Raw genomic sequence first — 22,390 nt, 5'->3', positions numbered from 1 at the left:
TTTCTTCCGTCCGCAGAATCGGACGAGAGCGGAGGCGGACGACATCGGGTGTTAGCGGATGTACATCCGCTGACACCCGCTATCCCATAGGGATGCATGTATGTCCGTATTTCATCTGAAAACGGATGGATGAAATACGGACATACGGTCCGCATGTGTGAAAGGGGCCTAACAGTGTAAATTTGCTGTCCCCTCAAAATAACTCAACACACAGCCATTAATGTCTAAACCACTGGCAACAAAAGTGAGTACACCCCTAAGTGAAAATGTCCAAATTGGGGTTGATTAGCCATTTTCCCTCCCCGGTGTCATGAGACTCGTTAGTGTTACGAGGTCTCAGGTGTGAATGGGGAGCAGGTGTGTTACATTTGGTGTTATCACTCTCACTCACTCATACTGGTCACTGGAAGTTCAACATGGCACCTCATGGCAAAGAACATTTCCACTGCATTTGTGAAGAAGGCTTCAGGGTGCCCAAGAAAGTCCAAAAAGTCCAGCAAGCGCCAGGACCTTCTCCCACAGTTGATTCTGCTGTGGAACCGGGGCACCACCAGTGCATATTTTGCTCAGGAATGGCAGCAGGCAGGTGTGAGTACATTGGCACGCACAATGAGGCAAAGGCTTTTTTGGAGGATGGCCTGGTCTCAAGAAGAGCAGAAAAGATGCCACTTCTCTCCAGGAAAAACATGAGGGACAGACTGATATTCTGCAAAAGGTAAAGGGACTGGACTTCTAAGGACTAGGGTAAAGTCATTTTCTCTGATGTATCCCCTTTCTGATTGTTTGAGGCATCTGGAAAAAACCTTGTCCGGAGAAGAAAAGGTGTGCGCTACCATCAGTCCTGGGTCATGCCAATAGTAAAGCATCCTGAGACCATTCATGTGTGGGGTTGCTTCTCAGCCAAGGGTGTGGGCTCACTCAAAATTTTGCCTAAGAACACAGCCATGAATAAAGAATGGTACAAAAACATCCCCCGAGAGCAACTTCTCCCAACCATCCAAGAACAGTTTGGTGAGGAACAATGCCTTTTCCAGCACGATGGAGCTTCATGCCATAAGGCAAAAGTGATAACTAAGTAGCCTGGGGAGCAAAAAAATCGAAATTTTGGGTCCATGGCCAAGAAACTCCCCAGACCTTAATCCCATTGAGAACTTGTGGTCAATCCTTAGGAGGCGGGTGAACAAAAAAACCCCACAAATTCTGACAAACTCCAAGCATTGATTACGCAAGAATGGGTTGTCATCAGTCAGGATGTCGCCCAGAAGTTGAATGACAGCATGCCAGGGCAAATTGGAAAAAAAAAGGGTCAACACTGCAAATATTGACTCTTTGCATAAACTTAATATAAGTGTCAATAAAAGCCTGTGTCACTTATGAAATGCTTGTAATTATACTTCAGTATATCATAATAACATCTGACAAAAAGATCTAAAAACAATGAAGCAGCAGACTTTGTGAAAATTTGATATTTGCGTTATTCTCAAAACTTTTGGCTACGGCTGTATTATGAATACTGCTCCTAGACTTATATAACTTATTAACCGATTCATGGCTGCTGACCCTCTCTGCCAATCACTTCACTTGCTTCCACTAACCCACCATATAAAATTCTAAATACTAACCACAACATACAAGGCCATCCACAACCGTGCCCCCAGCTACATCACCAACCTCATCTGCAGGTATCACCCAAATCATCCTCCCCACTCCTCCCAAGGCATTTTGCTCTCTAGCTCTCCTGTTACCTCCTCTCATGCTCACCTCCAGGACTTCTCAAGAACCTCTCCCATCCTCTGGAACTCCCTACCCCATTATGTTGGTTCGCTCCTACCCTGTCCTTTAGACGATCCTTGAAAACTCATTTATTCAGAGAAGCCTACCCCTCCTCCACCTAAAATCTGTACTTCAGCCACCTCCCATCATCATCCCCCCACAACTATTACCTTTTATACCATCTCCCCTTCTCTTTAGATTGTATACTTTATGAGCAGAACAATCCTTTTCCTTCTGTATTGAACTGTATTGTAATTATATTGTCTCCCTTTATATTGTAAAGCACTGTGCAAAATGTTGGCACTATATAAATCCTGTATAATTATAATACTGATGACATGTTGGCTAGACGTTCATTTACAATAAATGATGAGCCTTCAGTTGCCACTGTAACCTGCAGATGGCAGTGTGGTCCTGTTAAATACAGTATTGTATTTATATAGAGCTGAAATGTTATACAGCGCTTTAAATATTGTACATTCACATCGGTCCCTGCCCTCAAGGAGCTTACAATCTAAGGTCTCTCCCTCACATACATACATACGTACACATACTAGTTCCAATTTCCGCAGAAGCCAATTATCCTACCAGCATGACTTCTGAGTGAGGGAGGAAACCAGAGTACCCGGAGGAAACACACAAGAAAAGGGTGAACATTCAAACTCTGTGCAGGTGGCATATTGGTTGGGATTAAAAGCAAGGTCCCTAATGTGCAAGGGCAGAAGTACTAACTGCTAAGCCACTGTATATTTATCACATACAATTACAGCATAAAAAAACAATAATAGATGAATTGAAATAACAATATAAAGTAATCAAATAAAATAACGATAAACTTATTTAATAAAATTTACTTTTGTCAGTCTATAGTATAAAAAGAAAGGTTTTTAGTTAAAAAAGCGTACAAAATAACAGCTGAATATGTCCTTAAAGCAATGTAATAATTATTTAGGTAGGCAAGTTAATCACAGTTATAGGCAAGTTAATTAACAAAAACTGATGCAGCTAAATGCAGCATCTAGGCTTCATTGGCACCTGGTCATCATAGCATGCAAACACCCTTGTTAACTGCTGCAGAGCTGTTGTGTATCCCAAACGTATCCTCAACTGCTGCCAGAAATGAATGTATTGTGGATAGCTACACAAGTAGTTAACATGAATTACTCAGTCTTTGCACATGTTAAAGTGGATTTCCACTCGTTTTTCTGTTTTTAAAAGTCAGCAGCTGCAAAAAGTGTAGCTGCTGACTTTTAATAAACACACACTCCCCTGTCCCACGGTCCAGTGATGTGGCCGCCCGACGCCTTGGTTCTCTCCTCCGCCAATCCCCGTCGCCGGCATTACTAGTATGCGGCTTCACAGCCGGGTGCAGGCTGCGCATGTGTGAGTCTCCCTGCGTGTTCTGAATGGCCCAGCAATCTTCTGGGACCTGTGACGTTTCCCAGAAGATTGCTGGGAGAGAGGGGGAGAGGAGGAGTTGCCTAGGCATCGCGAGCGGAAGTGTGAGTTGGGTACCCTATCAAAACTAGGTACTCACTCCCCCCCAAAAAATGACATGCCAAATGTGGCATGTCAGGGGGTTAGGAATCCTTAAAGCTGAAGTTTCACTTTTGGGTGGAACTCCGCTTTAAGTTGGCTGCAGACTTTGCATAGTTGGTGGAGCTTAAAGGGTAACTCCACTTTCGTGGGGGAAAAAAATAGCACATAAAGAAAGAATAATATAGCGTATACAATTGCAACACAAGTCATATTGGAATTGAATGTTATTAAAAATGACCTTTCCTTTTCAATCTGCAGTCTCTGTACTTTTCTGTAAATGCAATGCAATATGGCTACCTGGATTTGTTCTGTACATAGAATGTGTACTGACCACTCCCCCAGAAACATAATTTCCCGCTTGTGTGATTGGCTCACCAATTTTTTCCAGAAGTCTGCCTAAGATACGAGTCATATTTCAAGCATCCCCTGCAACAAAAATGTCATTTTTGGTGAGATACTCCCTGTAGGAACAGGTCTAAAGGGATGCAGGCCCAGCAGATTTCCTCATTAATGCTTTGCAGGTGCACAGCTTATAGACAATTATGAAACCACTCCCATTAGACCCACTCAGCACAGAGGAACATACAGGGATTTCTTAAGAGTAAAAAAAGGTAGCAATCTGCAACAAAGGTTGTTATAATCCTTGCCATGTACATAGAATGTTTTTTCTCAACAAAAGTGGAGTTACGCTTTAAGAACAGGTTTGGAAAACACTTGTTTAGGTTATGTGAACACCCCTCCACTATCTGTAGATAAAAGCATTCAGGCAACATTTCTACTAGTAAAGTTTGACCGTTGTTCAATGGCCACATATGGAATGGTTGGCACCTTGAATTTCTTTCTTCTCTCCCCTTGTTTGTTCATAGCATTGAAAATTGGCACTTGAATGTGCGTTAGGGTTGCCACCCATCTGGGATTCACCCGGCACACAGAGTGCTTCCCATTCATTCATTGTCCAGTGCAGCTGAGGCTGCAGAGAAAGGGAATCTCTGTCCTCAGTCCCTTTCTCTGTCCTAAAGTACCAACATAAGCAATGTTAGTGCAGCGATCTCCCTGCTGTGCCTATGACGGGGACTGCCCCCCAAAGAGCACACTGATCAGATGCAGATCGGATTATGTTTTTTCAGCATTCGACAGATGCCAGTCGTGAGATTGGATTCTGTAGAACAGACAGCTGTACACATGGGCCAAAAGTCATCTGGTTCCTGCTGACGTGGAACTATAGGTAAACACCACTTAAGGTGTGTAACGCCTTGTTTAACATTTAAAAACAGAGGGGCACACCCGGCTCACCTCCGAGATCAGCAGGAACAAATGAGAGGTAGGTGGCCACACACTCCAGATGGATGTCTACACTTTATTGATACATATCAAAAATAGACAAATTAAATCATGATGGCACTAGGAGCACAAGGAGATGAATGTTAATGCCTTTCATGCAAAATATAGTGCCTACTCATAACCGCATTGGCAATCTTGCTTAATGCATGGCTATCTACATCTAATTTGTTCTGGTTCCTGCTGAACCGGCCGATTTCCGCAGCTTTTTGGCTGGTGTGTACTAGAGTTTAGCCCTGGTGTTACAGAGCCTTGGCCCAATGAACCACCAAGTAGTTCCTCCCTCCCTTATTAATGACAGACTGTCCTGGGAACCTGGACTTTGAGGTTCAAATGTGCTTGGGGACAGTATGTACACCCTAGTGTGAGTACACTCTTTAATGAACACATTTTGGATCATGAATAGAATCTTTGATGGTTTCCAAAAAGTTAATGGCCTTAGAAAGCTCTGTGTGGCCAATTGCCTGCTGAATGCATGGCACTGATGTATACCAGAATAAGCAGAAACCTTATTTTTTCTGGCCTTGCCTAGGAATGATAAACTCCTCATTAGCTCACTATCTTTTCCATTGTTCCAGTCCAAGCAATGTTTTTTGCACGTACATGCAGTTGACTCCTGCGTCATCGATGGTCCCTTGTGTAGGTCAACACCTGCACATCAATAGTCTTGAGTCCCCATTTTTATCAAGAAGAACGTTTGTTCTGCAGGTGCATCAATGTCGCTGTCAAGTTTTAGCAAAACACACAAAACATTTTTTCCTCTTTTCATTTCCTTCCAGCAGGCCCTGCCAAATTACATTTGTACCCATTGGGAGCCAGCTAGGATTTTCAATTACGTGTGGGATACCGCTGGTAATTGTGCTTTAGTGTTTTAGCTTTGGGAAATATTACGCTTCGTCTTCCAGAGAAGTGTTAGGAGCTTCAGCAGAGGTCACACTGTACCAACCCTTTTAGCTCTTTTTACACTTCTGAAGAACACAAATGTGGGCAGCAGACAAGTCGAGCGCAGTTCAGCAGAGCCTGTGATTGGCAAACCATTATCTAAATGATATTCAGATAACAGGGGACAAAACGCAGCGTCAATGAGGTCATTGAACAACATTGTTCTGAAATTAATGAGATTTTGAATCCATCCGAATGCGCTTCCTTATTACGATGACCTAATGGGTCACTCAATATGTGGGAAAATATGAGGTCGCACTCTGGCTGCACCTGCAGCATGAAAAAATCTTGCTGGGGTTTGTAGATTTTCACTTTTGATGTGAATCAGCCACCCAATGTTTGCATTCAGCAAAGTATGAATGTTTAATTACAAGAAAAATGCCATTGCCATCTTTCACGGACAATGAATGGAGCATAGACCTCATTGAGGTTATCAAAAAGGGACCAGTGGCCAATTGGGTCAATGATTTGAATTGTTTGACAGACCCACAGGAACAAGAAGAGTTCAAAAATCCCAAGTAAATTTGAGAAGTTTGCCACGGAATCTGTTAGTCCGAACTGTCATAAGTAATTAAAGGCAACAAAAGGCCTTTGTGGTTAAAAGTTCAAGTTCAAACTGTAGAGTTAATTTGAATTTGCCCTGCTTTGTTCTAAGTTCCTCATGAATCATGATCTGATTACAAGGGTGAGCAGTTACATTAGAGCACTGTGTGCTTATTTCTCTAACCAAGACAAAATCATTTTTTTAAAGGTCCAAGTTACTGATACCAACCGAGGATTTCAGGAAGCTGGGAAGGAGGTAAGAAATGCTCTTATTATTTATTACTTATTCATAAAGGATTGATATGTTTTATAGATGTGGACCCAAAATTAGGCCTAAGTTCCCTTACGTTCTCCCACCCAAGCATCTTTTATATCTCCTATGACCCCAAATTTGTGTGGCCATTTGAAATACGCCCATAGTTTCATCTGCATGTGATTAGAGTGCATGTGTCATTTTTTCAGCAAAAGATTTATTGCAAAAAGGCAAGGTAGGCAGCGCCCTTGTCATTTCATTATGAAGGCTTTATTGTATGTTGAAGTGGTATTTTAAGCTTCACTTGTTTAATTAAAGTGGTATTAAACCCGAAAGCAAACATTTATTATATTGCAGCTTACCAATTCTTAGATGTGATGTCTGCATTCATTTTATTTTATAGGCTTTCTTTCTTCTATTTTCTTCTGGTGATCTGGTCAGTAAGTCTGTTGCTTTTCAAAAGAACATCTCTTGCAAGATGTATCAGTTACAGAGATGAGACAATCCATAGATCACTGGCAGGGGATTCTACAGTACAATGACCAGCTTTTATTTAAAGCGAAGCTCCACCCAATTGACAGATACTCGCTCCCACTTCCGACTCAGTTCACCGTGGCGAAGTGAGCCGGAAATTCGACCCCCTCTCCTTACTCCCCCCCCCCACCCCCCCACAGCTGGCCCATTCACAAAATACAGCAAGATTCACGCATGTGCAGTAGAAAACTGGCAGTGAAACCGCAAGGCCAAGATGACGGCACCAGCACCCGATAGCCGATTCAAGAATTGACTCAGGTGAGGACACTGCTGGATGCCTGGACAGGTAAGTGTCCTGATAGTAAAAGTCAGCAGCTACAGCGTTTGTGGCTGCTGACTTTTAATTCTTTTCGGGGGGGGGGTTGGGGGCAGAATTCCTCTTTAACCACTTCTGGACCGCCCACTGTATATATACCTCATTACTTTAACTTTATATACAGTTGTTATGGCAGCAACCAGCTATCATAACCCTGGTATTTTTTTATAGAGTGGGCGATTCAGCGGCTGATAAAAGTGGTCCTGGCAGCGCATTCGCCACAGAATCCATCAGTAAAGGGGGAAATTATCTGATCCCCTGGAGCAATGGGCAGGAAGTTGAGTGAAGGCAACATGGCCCCCAATAGACTCTATGCCTTTGGAGGACTGGAGCGACATCTGGCCTTAAAGGGACAATTTTTTTTTTTTTTAATAAATGTAAAATTACATTTTTAAAAATTTTTTTTTGCTTTTAAGTGTAAATGAGAGATCTGAGGTCTTTTTGACTCCAGATCTCACAATAAAGAGGACTTGTCATGCTTATTTCCGTTACAAAGGATGTTTACATTCCTTCTTATAGGAATAACAGTAATTAAAAAAAAAAAAAAAATTTAAAGCGCCCCGTCCCTCCAAGCTCTTGCGCGAACGCATACATAAGTCGCACCCACATATGTAAACAGTGTTCAAACCACATGTAAGATATCGCCGTGATTGTTAGAGTGAGAGCAATAATTCTACCACCAGATCTCCTATGTAACTCTAAACAGGTAACCTGTAACATTTTTTAAAGTGTTGCCTATAGAGATTTTTAGGTACCGTAGTTTGTTGCCATTCCACGAGTGTGCGCAATTTTGAAGCATGACATGTTGGGTATCCATTTACTCGGCGCAACATCATCTTCCACATTATACAAAAAAATTGGGCTAACTTTACTGTTTTGTTTTTTTAAATCATGTCAATTCAAGTCTATTTTTTCCTATTTTTTTTTTTTAAACACCGCTGCGCAAATACAGTGTGACATAAAATATTGCAATGACCGCCATTTTATTCTCTAGGGTCTCTGCTAAAAAATATGTATATAATGTTTAAGAAAGGCGGGGTAGATGGGACGTTAAATTGGGCAGTGAATATGTAGTGTCAGATGCCTCCATCCCTGGTACAATGCAGAAAAGAGCAGAGAAAAGAGCCATGCGATAGCCGTGTGCTTCATTTAAAGTCCCAAATTTGTCCTCTTTTATATATATATATATATATATATGTGTGTATATATATATATATATATATAAAATGTTTGGCAGTTCTAACTAAGTTTCTAGCAAAAAATACTAATTTCACCTTGTAAATAACAAGTGTCAGAAAAAGGCCTGGTCCTTAAAATGTTGAGGAAAATCTTTATCCCAAAAGGAAAAAGACGGTTTTCTGTAACCGCTTATAAAGTGTTAGCTCAGGTTCAGCTTCAATTTGTAAGTGTATCTAAATCCTCCATTCCATCTAACACACTCCTCTCCCCAGACTGACAATGCTGCTTTCTTAATGTGCCCCCTGAGCTCCTTCATCCAGATAGGAGGTCTGTTACTGGCCAGATCAGGTGAAAATAAGCCAAAAAAAAGAAAACGAATGCAGCCATGACAGCTCATGATGGGTACGCTGTTTGGTTTTGGATTTAATACCACTTTAAACCCTACCACCTTTGCACAATAACATGGCAGCTAAGAGTTAGATATTATTTTACTAGGCTTGACCAGTCAGTATTCCTTCTCATTTAATAGATATTTAATTGTTAATCAGTTATTACAACCATTTATTTCTCATGGATCTGTGTTTTTTCTTGTGATTTTTTTTACTTTATTTCCACCATGAAAAGGCTCAGTTTTCTGGTTTTACACTCATATATAATACAAAAATTGATAATATAGCACAGAAAGATAAGAAACAGTAAATTACCTTGATCTATGTTAGAGAACTTTTTTAAAAATTGAAATTTGAAATTTATTAAAAAAACTATACATGCATTGTGGTAAGATTGCGTGCTTTATCGTTCAAGGGTTTGACGACTTATAGAGACCTGAGATGGTTTCTAACAGTTTACCTGTCACATGATAGCCACACACAACATATCATCCAAATAAATGCTGCCACAGCAACATGGCAAAGGCATGTAGCACTAGACCTTAAAGGATCCCCTTTTTGAAAATACTAGTTGCCTATCTTTTTTTGGCATCAGTATTTTGAGACACCGACCTGTAACAAACATGCAGTTCACGAAAGTCAGATCTCCTTCATACATGTTCGTTTTTTTTTTGTTTTTTTTTTTTACAAAACAGGGGTACTTTATTACAATCTGCAATATTACAGTATAAACAGAACACAAAAGAAAATATAGTCTAGCATGGCACTAGACAAAAAGGTATACACATTGGATAAAGTAATGTCCAACAACCAAACCCATTAGAGACTAGGAAAACGAAGGCAGTATTTACCTAGACTACCATAAACAGTTGACAAAATCAGAAACAGGAAGAAAAGATCATCTTCCAGGGAAGGAAAGCCCTCACACACCTAAAACACAATGTTGTAGATCGGGGAGAAAGGGAAGGGAAAAGGCAAACGGGAGGGGGGGGATGGGGATGATGAAAAAGGAGCAGGTAGACCAAATAGCAAAGAGGAGGGAGAAGAAAGGGCAAGTGAATAGGACCCTCCCGACCTGTACCAGACCCCACATTCTGCTAGGAAAAACTTGAATCCCCTCAAGTCATGGTCCAAGGGGACCACACCTTATCGAATTTCCAGGGGCAGCCCCTATTCATGTATACCATCTTGTACAGAGGGAGGGCTGCATTTACCAAAGCCTCCCATGAAGACACTGCAGGCTGTGTTAAGGCCGAGCACTTCATCAGAATCTCTTTTTTGGCATAGTAAAGGGGATATGATATTAAAAGCTTAGTATGGTGAGATTGTTGCTCATCGTCTTGACTCCCCAGTAAGGCTAAAGACGGATATGGGGCAAGGGACAATTGTAATCTAAGATTAATTTCCTCAAAAATAGCTGCCCAATTTGACACAATAGAAGGGCACTCCCAGAACATGTGTAAAGAAGATCCCGGTTGAAGTTTAAGACGGGGATAGAGAGGATCACAGTCTGGGAATATTCTATGGAGTCTGGAGGGAGTATAATATACCCGGTAAAGATACTTTACTTGAATTAGTTTATCCCTAGAGGAATTGACTAGCTTAGGTCCCTGCTCCAATCAGTCGTCCTCCCAATCTCCCCTATCCAATGTGGAGATATCACCCTTCCAGTACTCCCACAATTTTTCTATCTTAGGTGAATTAACACATAGGAGAGCACCATTCCTTTATACTTGTTCAATGGCGTACTTGGCTAGTGAGCACTAAAGCTACTAGACCAGCAAGGCAACCAGGGAACTAGCATTTTCAGAAGAAGCTAGCACGGGCAGCTTCCATATGTCTTCACAACAGGTTACCTTAAAACACAAGTATTTTTATTCACTGTGTTGCAGCTGATATTCTCTTTGATGTAAATATATTGGCTGGATTTACTTTATGTGCTTTGATCACCTAATTACAATTATCATCATTTATCTTGGGAGAGGCGTGGCACTGGATCACAGATCAATGAGTCTGCGTGGGACAGTGCCAAAGAAAACGTGAGTATTGCAGCAGCAGTTGTTTTTGCATTTTAACTGGCATAAGACAATAAATAAAAAAACATTTTAAAAAAATGCTGGAGCTGGGCTTTAAGGCTGAACTCCAGGCAAATATAAAAGATTTCGGTAAAATGCAATTATGCATTTGGTAATAAATGAAAAGTGTTCCTCTGGATTATTTCTGATTATAGTGTATGTGTGCCTGAAGGTAGCCATATTTGATTATACCTCTTTACTAAGGCAGGCCATAGATGGGGTTGCAGGAAAGAAAATCGCTTGATTCCCCAATCAGCACACAGTTTCTTGACAATAGCAGATTCCAAACACTGATTCCTCTGTGGTGGATTCTGCTCATGATATGCCAAAATATATTGGTTCCTAAAATCATATACGAGTGGCGGTCAAGTCAAACCCGGGACTTTTGAGTTTATATAATAAAAGAACAAATTGCAAGGATTGGAAACTGCATTTATTTTTCAACATACTCCCCTGCTACGTTTATACACCTATCCCAGCATTAACTAATGCTTGGAAAGCTTGGGCATAGAAAGATTTGTCAGTATGCCTGAACCATCCTAGGACAGCCTGCTTCACTTCGTCGTCATTGCTGAAATGCTGACCTCCGAGGAACTCTTTTAGGGGTCCAAACATGTGGAAATCACTCGGAGCAAGGTCTGGGCTGTAAGGGGGAAGTGGCAATACCTCCCTACCAAGTTGCTGTAATGTGCACGTAGTGTGGTGAGCAGTATGAGCTTGTGTGCCAGAGAACTAGACACCCTTAGTGATCAAACCAGGTCACTGTTGATAGTGGCACCACAGGGTAGAAAAACCACATGAATAATGCCACGTTTGTCCCAGAAAACGCTTGCGATCACTTTACCTGCAGACACAATTGTTCGAAAAATTTTTGGTGGTGGTGATTCTGCATGCTTCCACTGCTTTGATCCTCGTTTTGATTCTGGAGTGAAATGATGTGCCCAAGTTTGTCACAGGTATATATCCGTTCCAGAAAATCCTAGCCTTCCATGTCAAAACGCAGTGCAGACTTCAACTCTTCTGTGTCGGTCAAAAAACGGAAAGCTGTCATGGTCTCCTGCGTTCGCTAACGCTTCGAAAATGCAAATGTTCTTGAATTATTGTGTTCACCATTCCCACGGAAAGTTTTGTCTCTTGTGCAATTTCACAACAGGTTATGCGTCTATTATCCAGGATCCGGCATTCCATGTGCTGAATGTGCACAGGAATGACTGCTGTGGGCTGGGAACCACCACGGCCAGGATCGTCACTGATGGATGGATGGCCATCTTTAAAACGTTTACACCATTCAAATGTTTTACTGTGGCTGAGCGTCTCATCACCGTACTCTGCTTGAAGTCTTTTGTTGATATCTGCGGGTTTTACGCCTTCATTCACAAGAAACTTCATCGACACACTCTGTTCCATGCACTCACTAACACTGTTATCTGCCATCTTGATTAACGGTCTCTAGACTGGCCTACAACATGTGCGTCGCATATCAGTGATAGGACACACTTGCCACTTACTACTGCATGTAGTACCGCCATGCTAGTATTCCTTTTTACACCTGTAAAATTAAAAGTCCCGGTTTGACTTGAATGTTCTCATATCTTCTACTTGGTTAGGTGGTATAGCATCACATTTCTCAAACTGTTTTGGATTTAAATAGCAGGGATTAATTCACATCCTTCTGTTACATTTGTTCGCCTATTGGCATTACAATTTAACTTCTCCCCTGCCTAATTTAGGCAAGAGATAACCAGGAAGTGAATTAGCCATGTTGTGGTGTTTGTTATAAAGAGGGAGATTTTGGAAATGTAACATAGGTAAGGGCAGCAAGATTTGGACAATGATTAGATGTGTAGGCCCAGGGAAAGGTCAAAGTCTAGGATTACAGGCACAAGTGGGTGGACTGATGGGTTGTGCTACCGATCTCAGTGAAAAATTCAGGGGAAGGGACACGTGGGTTAGGACGTGCTATAAGTACATTGTTATTCACCAAGCCTTCATTTAGGCATTGATGATAGTTACATTCCACAGTGGCTTTACCCACCTCTTAGTTGGATTGCTTTTGGGCGCTCTGGATTTCGAAGACTATTCTACAATCCTGTGTCCCTCAATGGTTGATAAAGAAAATAAGGCTTTTGTACAATAAAATATATTTCTTGAGGGAGAATCTATTGAGGGACACCTATCTATTGGGGTCCCACCCATCTGTGTTTTTAGTCTTATGTAATGCTTGGTTACAAAACGAAGGCATGATCATTAAAGGCAGGGTTATGAGGGGGCTGGCTTAGCATTCTGTAGACTACTATACAATCCTGTCCTCAATGGACTCCATGAAAATGTTTTTTACTTTCCCCTTTCCCCTTATTTTCTTCCTGGGAATCTGTTTAATTGATCACTCATCTAATGTACTTTCAACAGTCAAACAGGTGCATAAAATGTGTGCTGATTCATCTCTGGATTCAAGCTCTGCATGGCAGCACTAATAGCTAATAAACCACTTTGCTACCTATTTTATTTAGAAGGTAATGTTCTCCAATAATGTCTTTTATTATAACATTTTTTTTTATATATATACCAGGTCATTGGTAAGACAGAAGATATCATTAGATGCAGAATACAGCAGAGAAATATTGCAACTGTGGTTGATAGGCTGCAGTTGTGCCTTCCAGGTGAGTAATAGTCTGTACTACTATATTACTGTATGTTTGTGACAATATTGGACGGATCCCATGATTTTTTACTGAGTATTATAAATTAGCTAAAAGGTCAGCAATTGGCTTGTAGAGAAGACAAGTATGGATGACTAAATAGTGTATATTTGAAGTCATTAAAGAAATCATTGTGTAAATCCAGATTTATTGCATGATTGGAAAAATCTAAAAAGTTGGTGAACCTCCCTATTAAAAAAAAAGCTGTTAACTTTTACTGATAAGAACACTTAACAAATGTAATTTGTACTGAATTTATACGGTATAATGTGATGTAGGATATCTTTGGATGCATAGGTTCATTCTTTGTCCAGTTGCATGGAGCTTATACGAAATGCAGATGGGATAGATGATCAGGCTGTTTTGGTCCTACATGAACATTTTTTGGTTTAAGACAAATTGAACAGTTAATTTTGCTGGAATTTGAACACATCTTACATTGTTTGGTCATTTTATAGATTGTCCCTTTAATGCATTTATCAGCCTAGCTTACTTACTTACTGGCAACGTTTTTTGTAGCTCTAGATGAAACCACTGATAACAAACCATGCTAAAATTACATGGCAAATTATTTCCTCAAGTAATTCAGTAATACAAAATAAAACTGACTCCCACAGTTGCAGTAAACAAATCATGGTGTAGCAACAGAGTCTAGTAAGAGGCCCACAACAGTACAGTTATAGACCAAAATACTGTCATCCTAACAAAGCAATATTGAAACCAGGGTGGTGCTCTTTTATGACAAATCCATTCCAATATATAGCTAGAATTATGTTGTAGAAAATGTCTCATTTGCCAGTCTTGCAGCATGAAAACGTTTTTATTGTTCCTGATTCAGCCTTGTTCAGTTATGACATGCTTCCTCAAGGGTTTGATTGTTAGGCCCCTTTCACACGGGGGTTCCATTTGTCCTTTTTTCATAGATTCGTTGACCATTCACACGAGGGGACCAATAAGGTCCGTCTCTCAGTTTTTCAGGCGGATCCGATCAGAGCCTCCATTCTCCTCTATGGAGCAGCGGATTTAAATGGACATATGTCTGTTTACACTCACCGACATCTGATAAGATCCAATCTGCTAAAAACAGACAGATGGGGATCCGTTTGCCATCCATATAGCGGATCGGATGGCAGTCGGCTGTAAACAGACAGGCGGTCCATTTACATCGGACTGCCCATAGAGGTGAGTGGGCTATGTCTTTGTCTGTTCTGCATAAGCAGAATGGACCTGCCATCCACCTGCTCAGTGGGAATCAGCAGACAGATACCCCGCTGAGGCGAAGGACTCCTGGCAGCGTGGAAGGGGCCTTGGAGGCATTGGGACCTGATAACACTGAAGGACACATGAGTCAGAGACATTCAGCTTATAATGCTGCCTATAGGAGGACACAGGAAAGAAAAAAAAAAACATCTGGCAAAAGCCTCCAGGTCCAGAGCCATGGCACAACCTCTATTGTGACCCAGTCTCTGAAGACTTGCTTTGTATGTAGACTGTGTGGACTAAACATCAGGAACTACCTAGCTATTAAGACATTTGCGTGCCCTTATTATCCTTATTTTCTGTGAGTTTGCTGTGGAAAGAGTTAATGCTGAGGGCTAAGGCAGACCAAAGATCATACAATCTTGGTAAAAGAAAAGGAAAGTTAATGACACCCCAAAAGCAGGTCCCAAACGTAGTGCATTTCCCTGCATAAGATCACATGGGCTCGGCTCTGCTCCCCACTTCCTCGTCCCTGAATTTAATTGACAGCAGCGGGAGCCAATGGCTGCTGCTGCTGTCACTGAGTCCAGTGAGCAGAGAGCAAGAGCAGTGTTTGATTGAGATCAGGCTTAGGTAATTATCTACATAAGGGGGTTGCGGGGGGGGGGAGCTGCACAAAAAAGGTTATTGCAGAGAATTAGGGTAAAAAAAAACCTCTAGCCTTTACAACCACTTTAAAATAACTGATTGAAAAAGGAGTTGTGACCTGTGCCAGCCTAGGTATGAACAATGACATGCCTCCATCCCTGGTTTGTATGGAATCAAAGAGAGAAATTTGGACGGGACTTTGAATGGGGCATGTCAAAGGATATAAGTCTAATTGTTTACCGAGAGTGATTTTTCAGATTGTAAATTGGATTTCATTTAATGTAATGTCATGGTACCAAATCAATGGTCCAAGGTATTATAAATATAGCAATAATTAATAATATAGACTGAATACCGTAATCACAAAGGATTTACATAATAATATTCATATAAAAATATTTAATATAGTTAATCACTGAACATGTTTACAAATGAATCAGTCGGTAAGCATGATTAATACAATTGATACAGAGGTAAATACATATAAAAATATAGACTGATTTTTGAATAAAAATATATATTTTTAGGCATCCATAAGTTGTTAACTCAACGCGTTTCTTGGCTTGTAACCATTCGTCAGGAGTCAGATGCATGTATAAACTAAAAAAGTTTTGGAATAATAAGATATCTGTTAGTATATATAAACCCTCTAAATAAGGGGGGCAGGATGAAGAGATCAGTTTCAAAGATACTTACAGATCAGCCCAAAGCTAATCACAGCTCCTAAATGGGGTCATAACGGTGGCCTGGGCTATGTAGTCTCACCCGGGGTGGAGGCAAAAAAACCCCCCAGAATGCCATACCACTCAAACACCTGACCTGATGGATTGAATGTGCACATTTGAACATACACCAGTTTTAGAAGGAAAAGAAGGTAGAATTGAATTAAAGGAAAGAAATGTTAGATGAAAGTGTAGAAACGGACAAGGGGAATGAGGAAAAGGTAAGGGATTGGAAGGGTGGGGGAGGGGGAAAGGGAGGGGAAGGAGTAGAGGGGGGGAGGGGAGGGGGAAAAGGGGGGAGGGGAATGGTTGCTGCTGCTGTCACTGAGTCCAGTGAGCAGAGAGAGAGAGCAGCGCTTGATTGAGATCACGCTTAGGTAATTATCTACATAAGGGGTTTGCAGGGGGGAGCTGCACAAAAAAGGTTATTTCAGAGACTTCATTAAGGTAAAAAAACCTTTAGCCTTTACAACCACTTTAAAATAACTGGTTACTTACTTGGTAATAACTTTGATCCCATTTTAAATATAGGCACTGCATTGGCTTTACGACAATCCAGTGGTATTACCCCAGTTGTTAAAGAATCTTTAAAAATTAAAAACAATGGCTTTGAAATAACAAAGCTCAACTCTATGAGGAAGATGTGACCCACCAAGGGTAATTTGTCTGTTTAGTTCAACGGTAAGGGTAATTGCATAATCAGTTATCAAAAAAGGTAAGTGCCAGCAAGTGAAAGGGAATTCTGTAAATAATAAGGTCCTTGTCAACCTATTATGCATGTTATAGGTAACAACGTGAACAGAATTTTACAAGCAGTTAGATATTACCCATTGTGAATTTTCTAGCCTTTCTTCTCAACCAGGAAATTTTTCTTCCATTCCTCTCTTCAGCTCCAGTGCATCAAAAGGAGACTTCCCTTAATTGGATATAAGTCATGTTGTTCAGTTTTTCTCACAGCCACTAATTCCATTAGAAAAAAATTGACTCTTTTTTTCATTACTGATGAGCCCCCCAACAGGGAACCAGTTTCTTGTCCACCATTTCTTGGTGGCAGATCCTCATTCAAGCTTATGTGCCAAAGGATCGTGTTCCACCCTTTTCTTTCAAGGCACATCTATTAGATCTGTCAGTGCCTCTTTGGCTTTTCAGCATCAGGTCACTGTTTCCCCAGTTTTTAAGGCGGCCACCTGGTCCTCTGTTCACATGTTCCCTATGTTCTACCATGCAGATATTCAGGTCTTATCTGATGCCAGCTAAGGCATAAGGAATTTCAGGCAGCTCTGTGAGCTACAGGCATCCCTAGATCAAGTTTTTCTTTTTTTCTTGTTATGTTGGCTTGTTAGTGTTTTGTTACCATTGCCCACCCCTCGGTTCTACTGCCTTTGAATGTCCCAGTCTCTGAGGCCGGGTTCACACTGCAACCTTCTGTGGCTCACACAGGAGCGCTGTGTGTCTCTGTTCCCCGTTTCAGGGACGAATCAGGGCCGATTCTATGCCTGAATTCGGCCCTGAAACGGAGCCAAAGACGCACAGTGTTTCTGTGCAGTGCGCTCCGCAGCCGCAACAGAGATATTTGAACCGGCTCCATAGGGAGCCAGTCACATTCTTCTGCTATGCGAATTGGGTGCGGGGAAAACCGCATCTAATTCGCATAGGTGTGAACCCGGCCTTAATCCTGTGTCACTGAACAATGGAAAAAAAAAAAATAGAATTTTTGTACTTATCATAAAATCCATTTCTTGGAGTTCACTGAGGAACATACAGGGGTTGGACAAAAATATGGAAACACTAGGTAAAAGAACAAAATTGTTGCCTAATATGGTATTGGACTGCCTTTGGCATCCAAGACAGCTTGAATCCTCCTGGGGATTGACAAATATAAGTCTTGAATGGTGGATAATGTAATATGATACCACAAAAATCATTCCGGTCTTGCAGAGATGCTGGAGGCGAAAAACTAGCCCGAAACTTGTTCTCCAAAATTGACCATAATGGCTTTATGATATTGAGGCCTGGGGACTGTGGGGCCCAGGAAAGGTGCGAGACTTCGCCTGCATGCTCGTCCAACCACGATTTGACAACGCTAATCTTGGTAAATGGTGCTGTCTTTGGGAAACTCTTTTGAGTGTCTGGACCATGGGGTGCACATGGTCAACCCCTGTTTAAGCAGGAGGCTAAGGGGGGCCTTTGCCAGTCACCAGAGGCATACTTAAAGAGTGCCCGCTGATTTTGTTTACAGTTTTAAGTATTTATTGATTAAAAGAGTTTTAGTGAATTGTTAATTTTTATATTTGTGAAAACCAATAAACAAGGCCGCTGTTTGGTGTGTGGTGGTCTTTATATGTTTGGAGTTTATGGCGCCTACAGTCCCATGCTACATCACTTCCGCTTTCAACGTGAAACAGGTCATCACTTTCACACTTGCAAATCATTAAGTGTTTCCGTATTTTTGTTCAACCCCTGTAGGTCCCACCCCTCTAGGTCTGTGATCTTGCTTTGCTACAATACTGAGGCATGTCAGGAGTGGGGAGGGTGAGGGTAGTTGGCAGTACAACCCAATTGTCTCTAAATCTGAGGTCCCTCAATGAAGTTTGAGACATGGGTTTTACAGTAAGTACAAAAATCCATTTTTTTTCAAAGAAAGGGATGTAGATTTTCTGTAATTACATTGTTGGGAAATGTAGTCATTTTAAGAGCAGATGGTGTTCAGTGGAATTGTATTAGGAGTCAGTTCTTTATGCTTGCACAAACAAAAAAAATGTTATTGCCAAGAGATGCTGCTGTGAACAGTAGATGTTAACATGGTTTAATATTGCAAATAGTTAATTTGATGATATTCGGTAATAAAAAGTACTGATGAACTTTTACCACTGATGACCAGCTCTTGCATTAGCTTGGTACCCCCGGGAGGAAAGCTTGCATTGTGCTTCAGAGGCCCAGAAAAGGCATGTGTTAATTAGGGAAGAAAAAGTAACAGTCTACGCTTTGTTAGAAAGCGCGTCAGGCGCCTCTCAGTTTGTGTGGCTAGGGTCCTACTGCCTTCAATTATCTGAGGTGAAAATATTAGAGCTTGGTATTACCCTTGCTATAGCTTCATGACTTTGTGAAATGTTTCCTGGGCCAGCAGTCATAGTGTTGAGTTATTTGAGGAAAACTAGGCCACATTATAACTAGAGGAACCCAATGTTGGTTTTCTTACCATTCCCCACTGCTATAGGTATAAGGACATACAAGAGTCCTGATACCTAGAATATTCAAAACTCAAAAAACTATGAGGGTGGCAAAGTGGTTAATGGACTATGGTTTAGCGTTTTAGAAAAATGTTCCTTTTTAAATAAAATGCAAGGATAAAATGATATTGATTGTGGCAGTGTTTAATTTGTTACTTTTTCATGTCTGTTTTAGCCTTAGAAATGTACAGTAAGCTAAAGGAACAGATGAGTGGGAAAAGGTGAGTGTAACTGCAATATTGACGGGTACTTTTTGAAGAATCAGATGACTTGTGTTGCCTTCTATGCCATAGACTTTGCATATCATTCTTCTTACTGGATTAATTGTTTTAAGGGAGAACTCTCCTTAGTTTTTTTGAGCAGTTGTTTATAAGAAAAATTTAAAAGGGGTGCCTAACTTTGCAAAATTCATGGTTTCTTTCAGTTTGTATGTTTGCTTCAAGCATAGCTCAGCCTGCCTGCCCTGTTTAGGCAAAATGCTTAAGATAACGTTTTTTTCACTTAAACACAATGGATATAAAAAGCCTACACACTCCTACACACCCCTGTTAAAATGTCAGGTTTCTGTGATGTTAAAAAAATGAGACGAGGCCTACAGCAACATCAAAGGAGCTGCAGGAATATCTGGCAAGTACTGGCTGTGTGGTACATGTGACAACAATCTCCCATAATCTTCTGGGCTATGGGGTAGAGTGGCAAGACAAAAGCCTTTTCTTATGAAAAAAAAACATCCAAGCGTGGCTAAATTTCGCAAAAACACATCTGAAATCTCCCAAAAGCATGTGGGAAAATGTGTTCTAGTCTGATAAAACCAAGGTTGAACTTTTTGACCATAATTGCAAAAGATATGTTTGGTGCAAAAACAACACTGCACATCACCAAAAGAACACCATACCCACAGTGAAGCATGGAGGTGGCAGCATCATGCTTTGGGGCTGTTTTTCTTCAGCTGGAACAGGGGCCTTAGTCAAGGTAGAAGGAATTACAGATTCCAAATACCAGTCAATATTGGCACAAGACCTTCAGGCTTCTGCTAGAAATCTGAACATGAAGAGGAACTTCATCTTTCAGCATGGCAACAACCCAAAGCATACATCCAAATCAACAAAGGAATGGCTTCATCAGAAGAAGATTCAAGTTTTGAAATGGCCCAGCCAGAGCCCAGACCTGAATCCGATTGAAAATCTGTGGGGTGATCTGAAGAGGGCTGTGCACAGGAGAGTCAAGATGTGCCATGCTGATAGACTCATACCCAAAAAGACTGAGTGCTGTAATAAAATCAAAAGGTGCTTCAACAAAAATTCGTTTAACCATATTATTTTAGTTTTTTATTTTTACTTCCCTCCACCTAAAAGATTTCAGTTGTTTGTTCAACTGAGTTGTACAGTTTATAGGTCACCGTAAAGGTGGAAAAAGTTCTGAAATTATTTATCTTTGTTTCCTTTTTTTACATCACAGACACCTGACATTTTAACAGGGGTGTGTAGACTTTTTATATCCACTATATATAGCGGATGGATGACTTCTATAGTGCCTGATCTCAAAAAGCACTGCAGACATAGTGATCATACTTGTATTCGCTTTCTCATAACCTTCACCTCCTAACCATTGGGTGAAGTTTGCCCAAGGTAACTTGGCAAAATAATATTTGGTGTAACCCTGCTATATTTAGGTGGGTGCACCTACTCCTTTTTGAATTTAAGATTATTGGACTTCTCAGGCTGGCCATACAGTAAACAATTTTCCTGTACAATTTTTCTTTATGCTCCATTCACTCTTGTGTGACTTGTCATGCAACTTTTGGATACAAGTCATTCCCCATGTTTTCCAATGATAACCATTCGTATATGCATGACTATATGCAGCACCTTCAAAGTAGTGCATGTACTACTTTGGTCCAGCTCTCGTGCAACTTGAGGGCCATAGACTTCAATGTTAACCCACAGAAGTTGCACGAAAGTCGTACCTGAATGTTATACAATGCAACTTATGTGCAACAGTTTTCCATTATCACTGGTCAAAGCCAAAGTCGTATCCAAGTTGCACCCATCCAAACTTGCATCAAAGTTGCACTCCAAAGTCGGTGCAACTTTGGAGTCATACAAGTGTGAATGGAGCCTTAGATTTACCAAAACCATATAAGTTGAGGTCAAACCTAAACACTTTCAATTTGGATACAATCAGGCAGACTCTTGCACCACATAGTTGAAGGTAAATCTAAAGGAAATTTAATAAGAAAAGTGTAAAATGTATGGCCAACTTTAAGGAGTATATTTGGAGACTTCATCAAGAGCTTTTTATGAGTTTTCAAGTGTGCGAACCTTATTATGCCATGGCTATTTCCGCTTGCTAAGTATTAGTTCATATTTTTCACATTTTGGTTTTTGAGCTTGCATGTCAAGTCATCCCTCAGGAGGAGGGCAAATACTTTCTGTGGCTGCAATCCCCAATTCTCTCACTCTGTCTGAAATATATATTTTTTTCCATCAGTGGGCATGAAGTTGTTGCCTGCTTCATTGTGCCTCATTTGAACTGTTTTTCTATTCCCACTTTCTGAAGCCCAAGTCATGCTTGAGTGTATCACCAACAATTAGGAAAAGTTTTGTCAGAAAAATGACTTTATTTACAGGCACTGGGCTTCTTTTTATGAAAAAAGAAAGACAGGTCCTTGTACAGCTATCTCTACATTTATGCTGCCTAGACAAAATTACCAGCATAAACAGATATCCACTGCCCCAGTTATTTGTCTGCAGAGAGCTGGCCCTACCAAAATTTTATTTGCCAGTTGATCTTTGTAATAGTATATTGGCAAGTCCTACGTTATGATCATTTCATCAAACAACACGTAAATTCGTATTTCAACCAGTATGGTCTCTGAAAAAGTTGGAGAACACTTGAACTAGATGAACCACAGATGCTCCTTTTAGCTTATTTTAGCACATCACCTACTGATTGACTACAAGAAGATCTCAGCACTTAAAGTCGTTTTAGACCTCAGACTGAGAAATAT

At 40.8% G+C, this 22,390-nt stretch overlaps 1 protein-coding gene across 8 annotated transcripts in view; it reads left to right on the top strand.

Moving 5' to 3' along the window:
- The window catches only part of EXOC6 (exocyst complex component 6), a 404,697-nt gene that overhangs the window by 110,158 nt on the left and 272,149 nt on the right, over nt 1-22,390 (top strand). For all 8 annotated transcript variants that reach the window (XM_073596039.1, XM_073596037.1, XM_073596038.1 and 5 more), the window contains 3 exons: nt 6,344-6,391; nt 13,451-13,541; nt 19,556-19,601. In XM_073596039.1, the coding sequence (XP_073452140.1) occupies nt 6,344-6,391; nt 13,451-13,541; nt 19,556-19,601 (185 nt within the window). The remainder of the gene's footprint in view (nt 1-6,343; nt 6,392-13,450; nt 13,542-19,555; nt 19,602-22,390) is intronic.

Source organism: Aquarana catesbeiana, linkage group LG08, assembly GCF_042186555.1.
Source record: "Aquarana catesbeiana isolate 2022-GZ linkage group LG08, ASM4218655v1, whole genome shotgun sequence".
NCBI lineage: Eukaryota > Metazoa > Chordata > Amphibia > Anura > Ranidae > Aquarana > Aquarana catesbeiana.
This window is presented reverse-complemented; position numbering and strand designations above follow the sequence as displayed.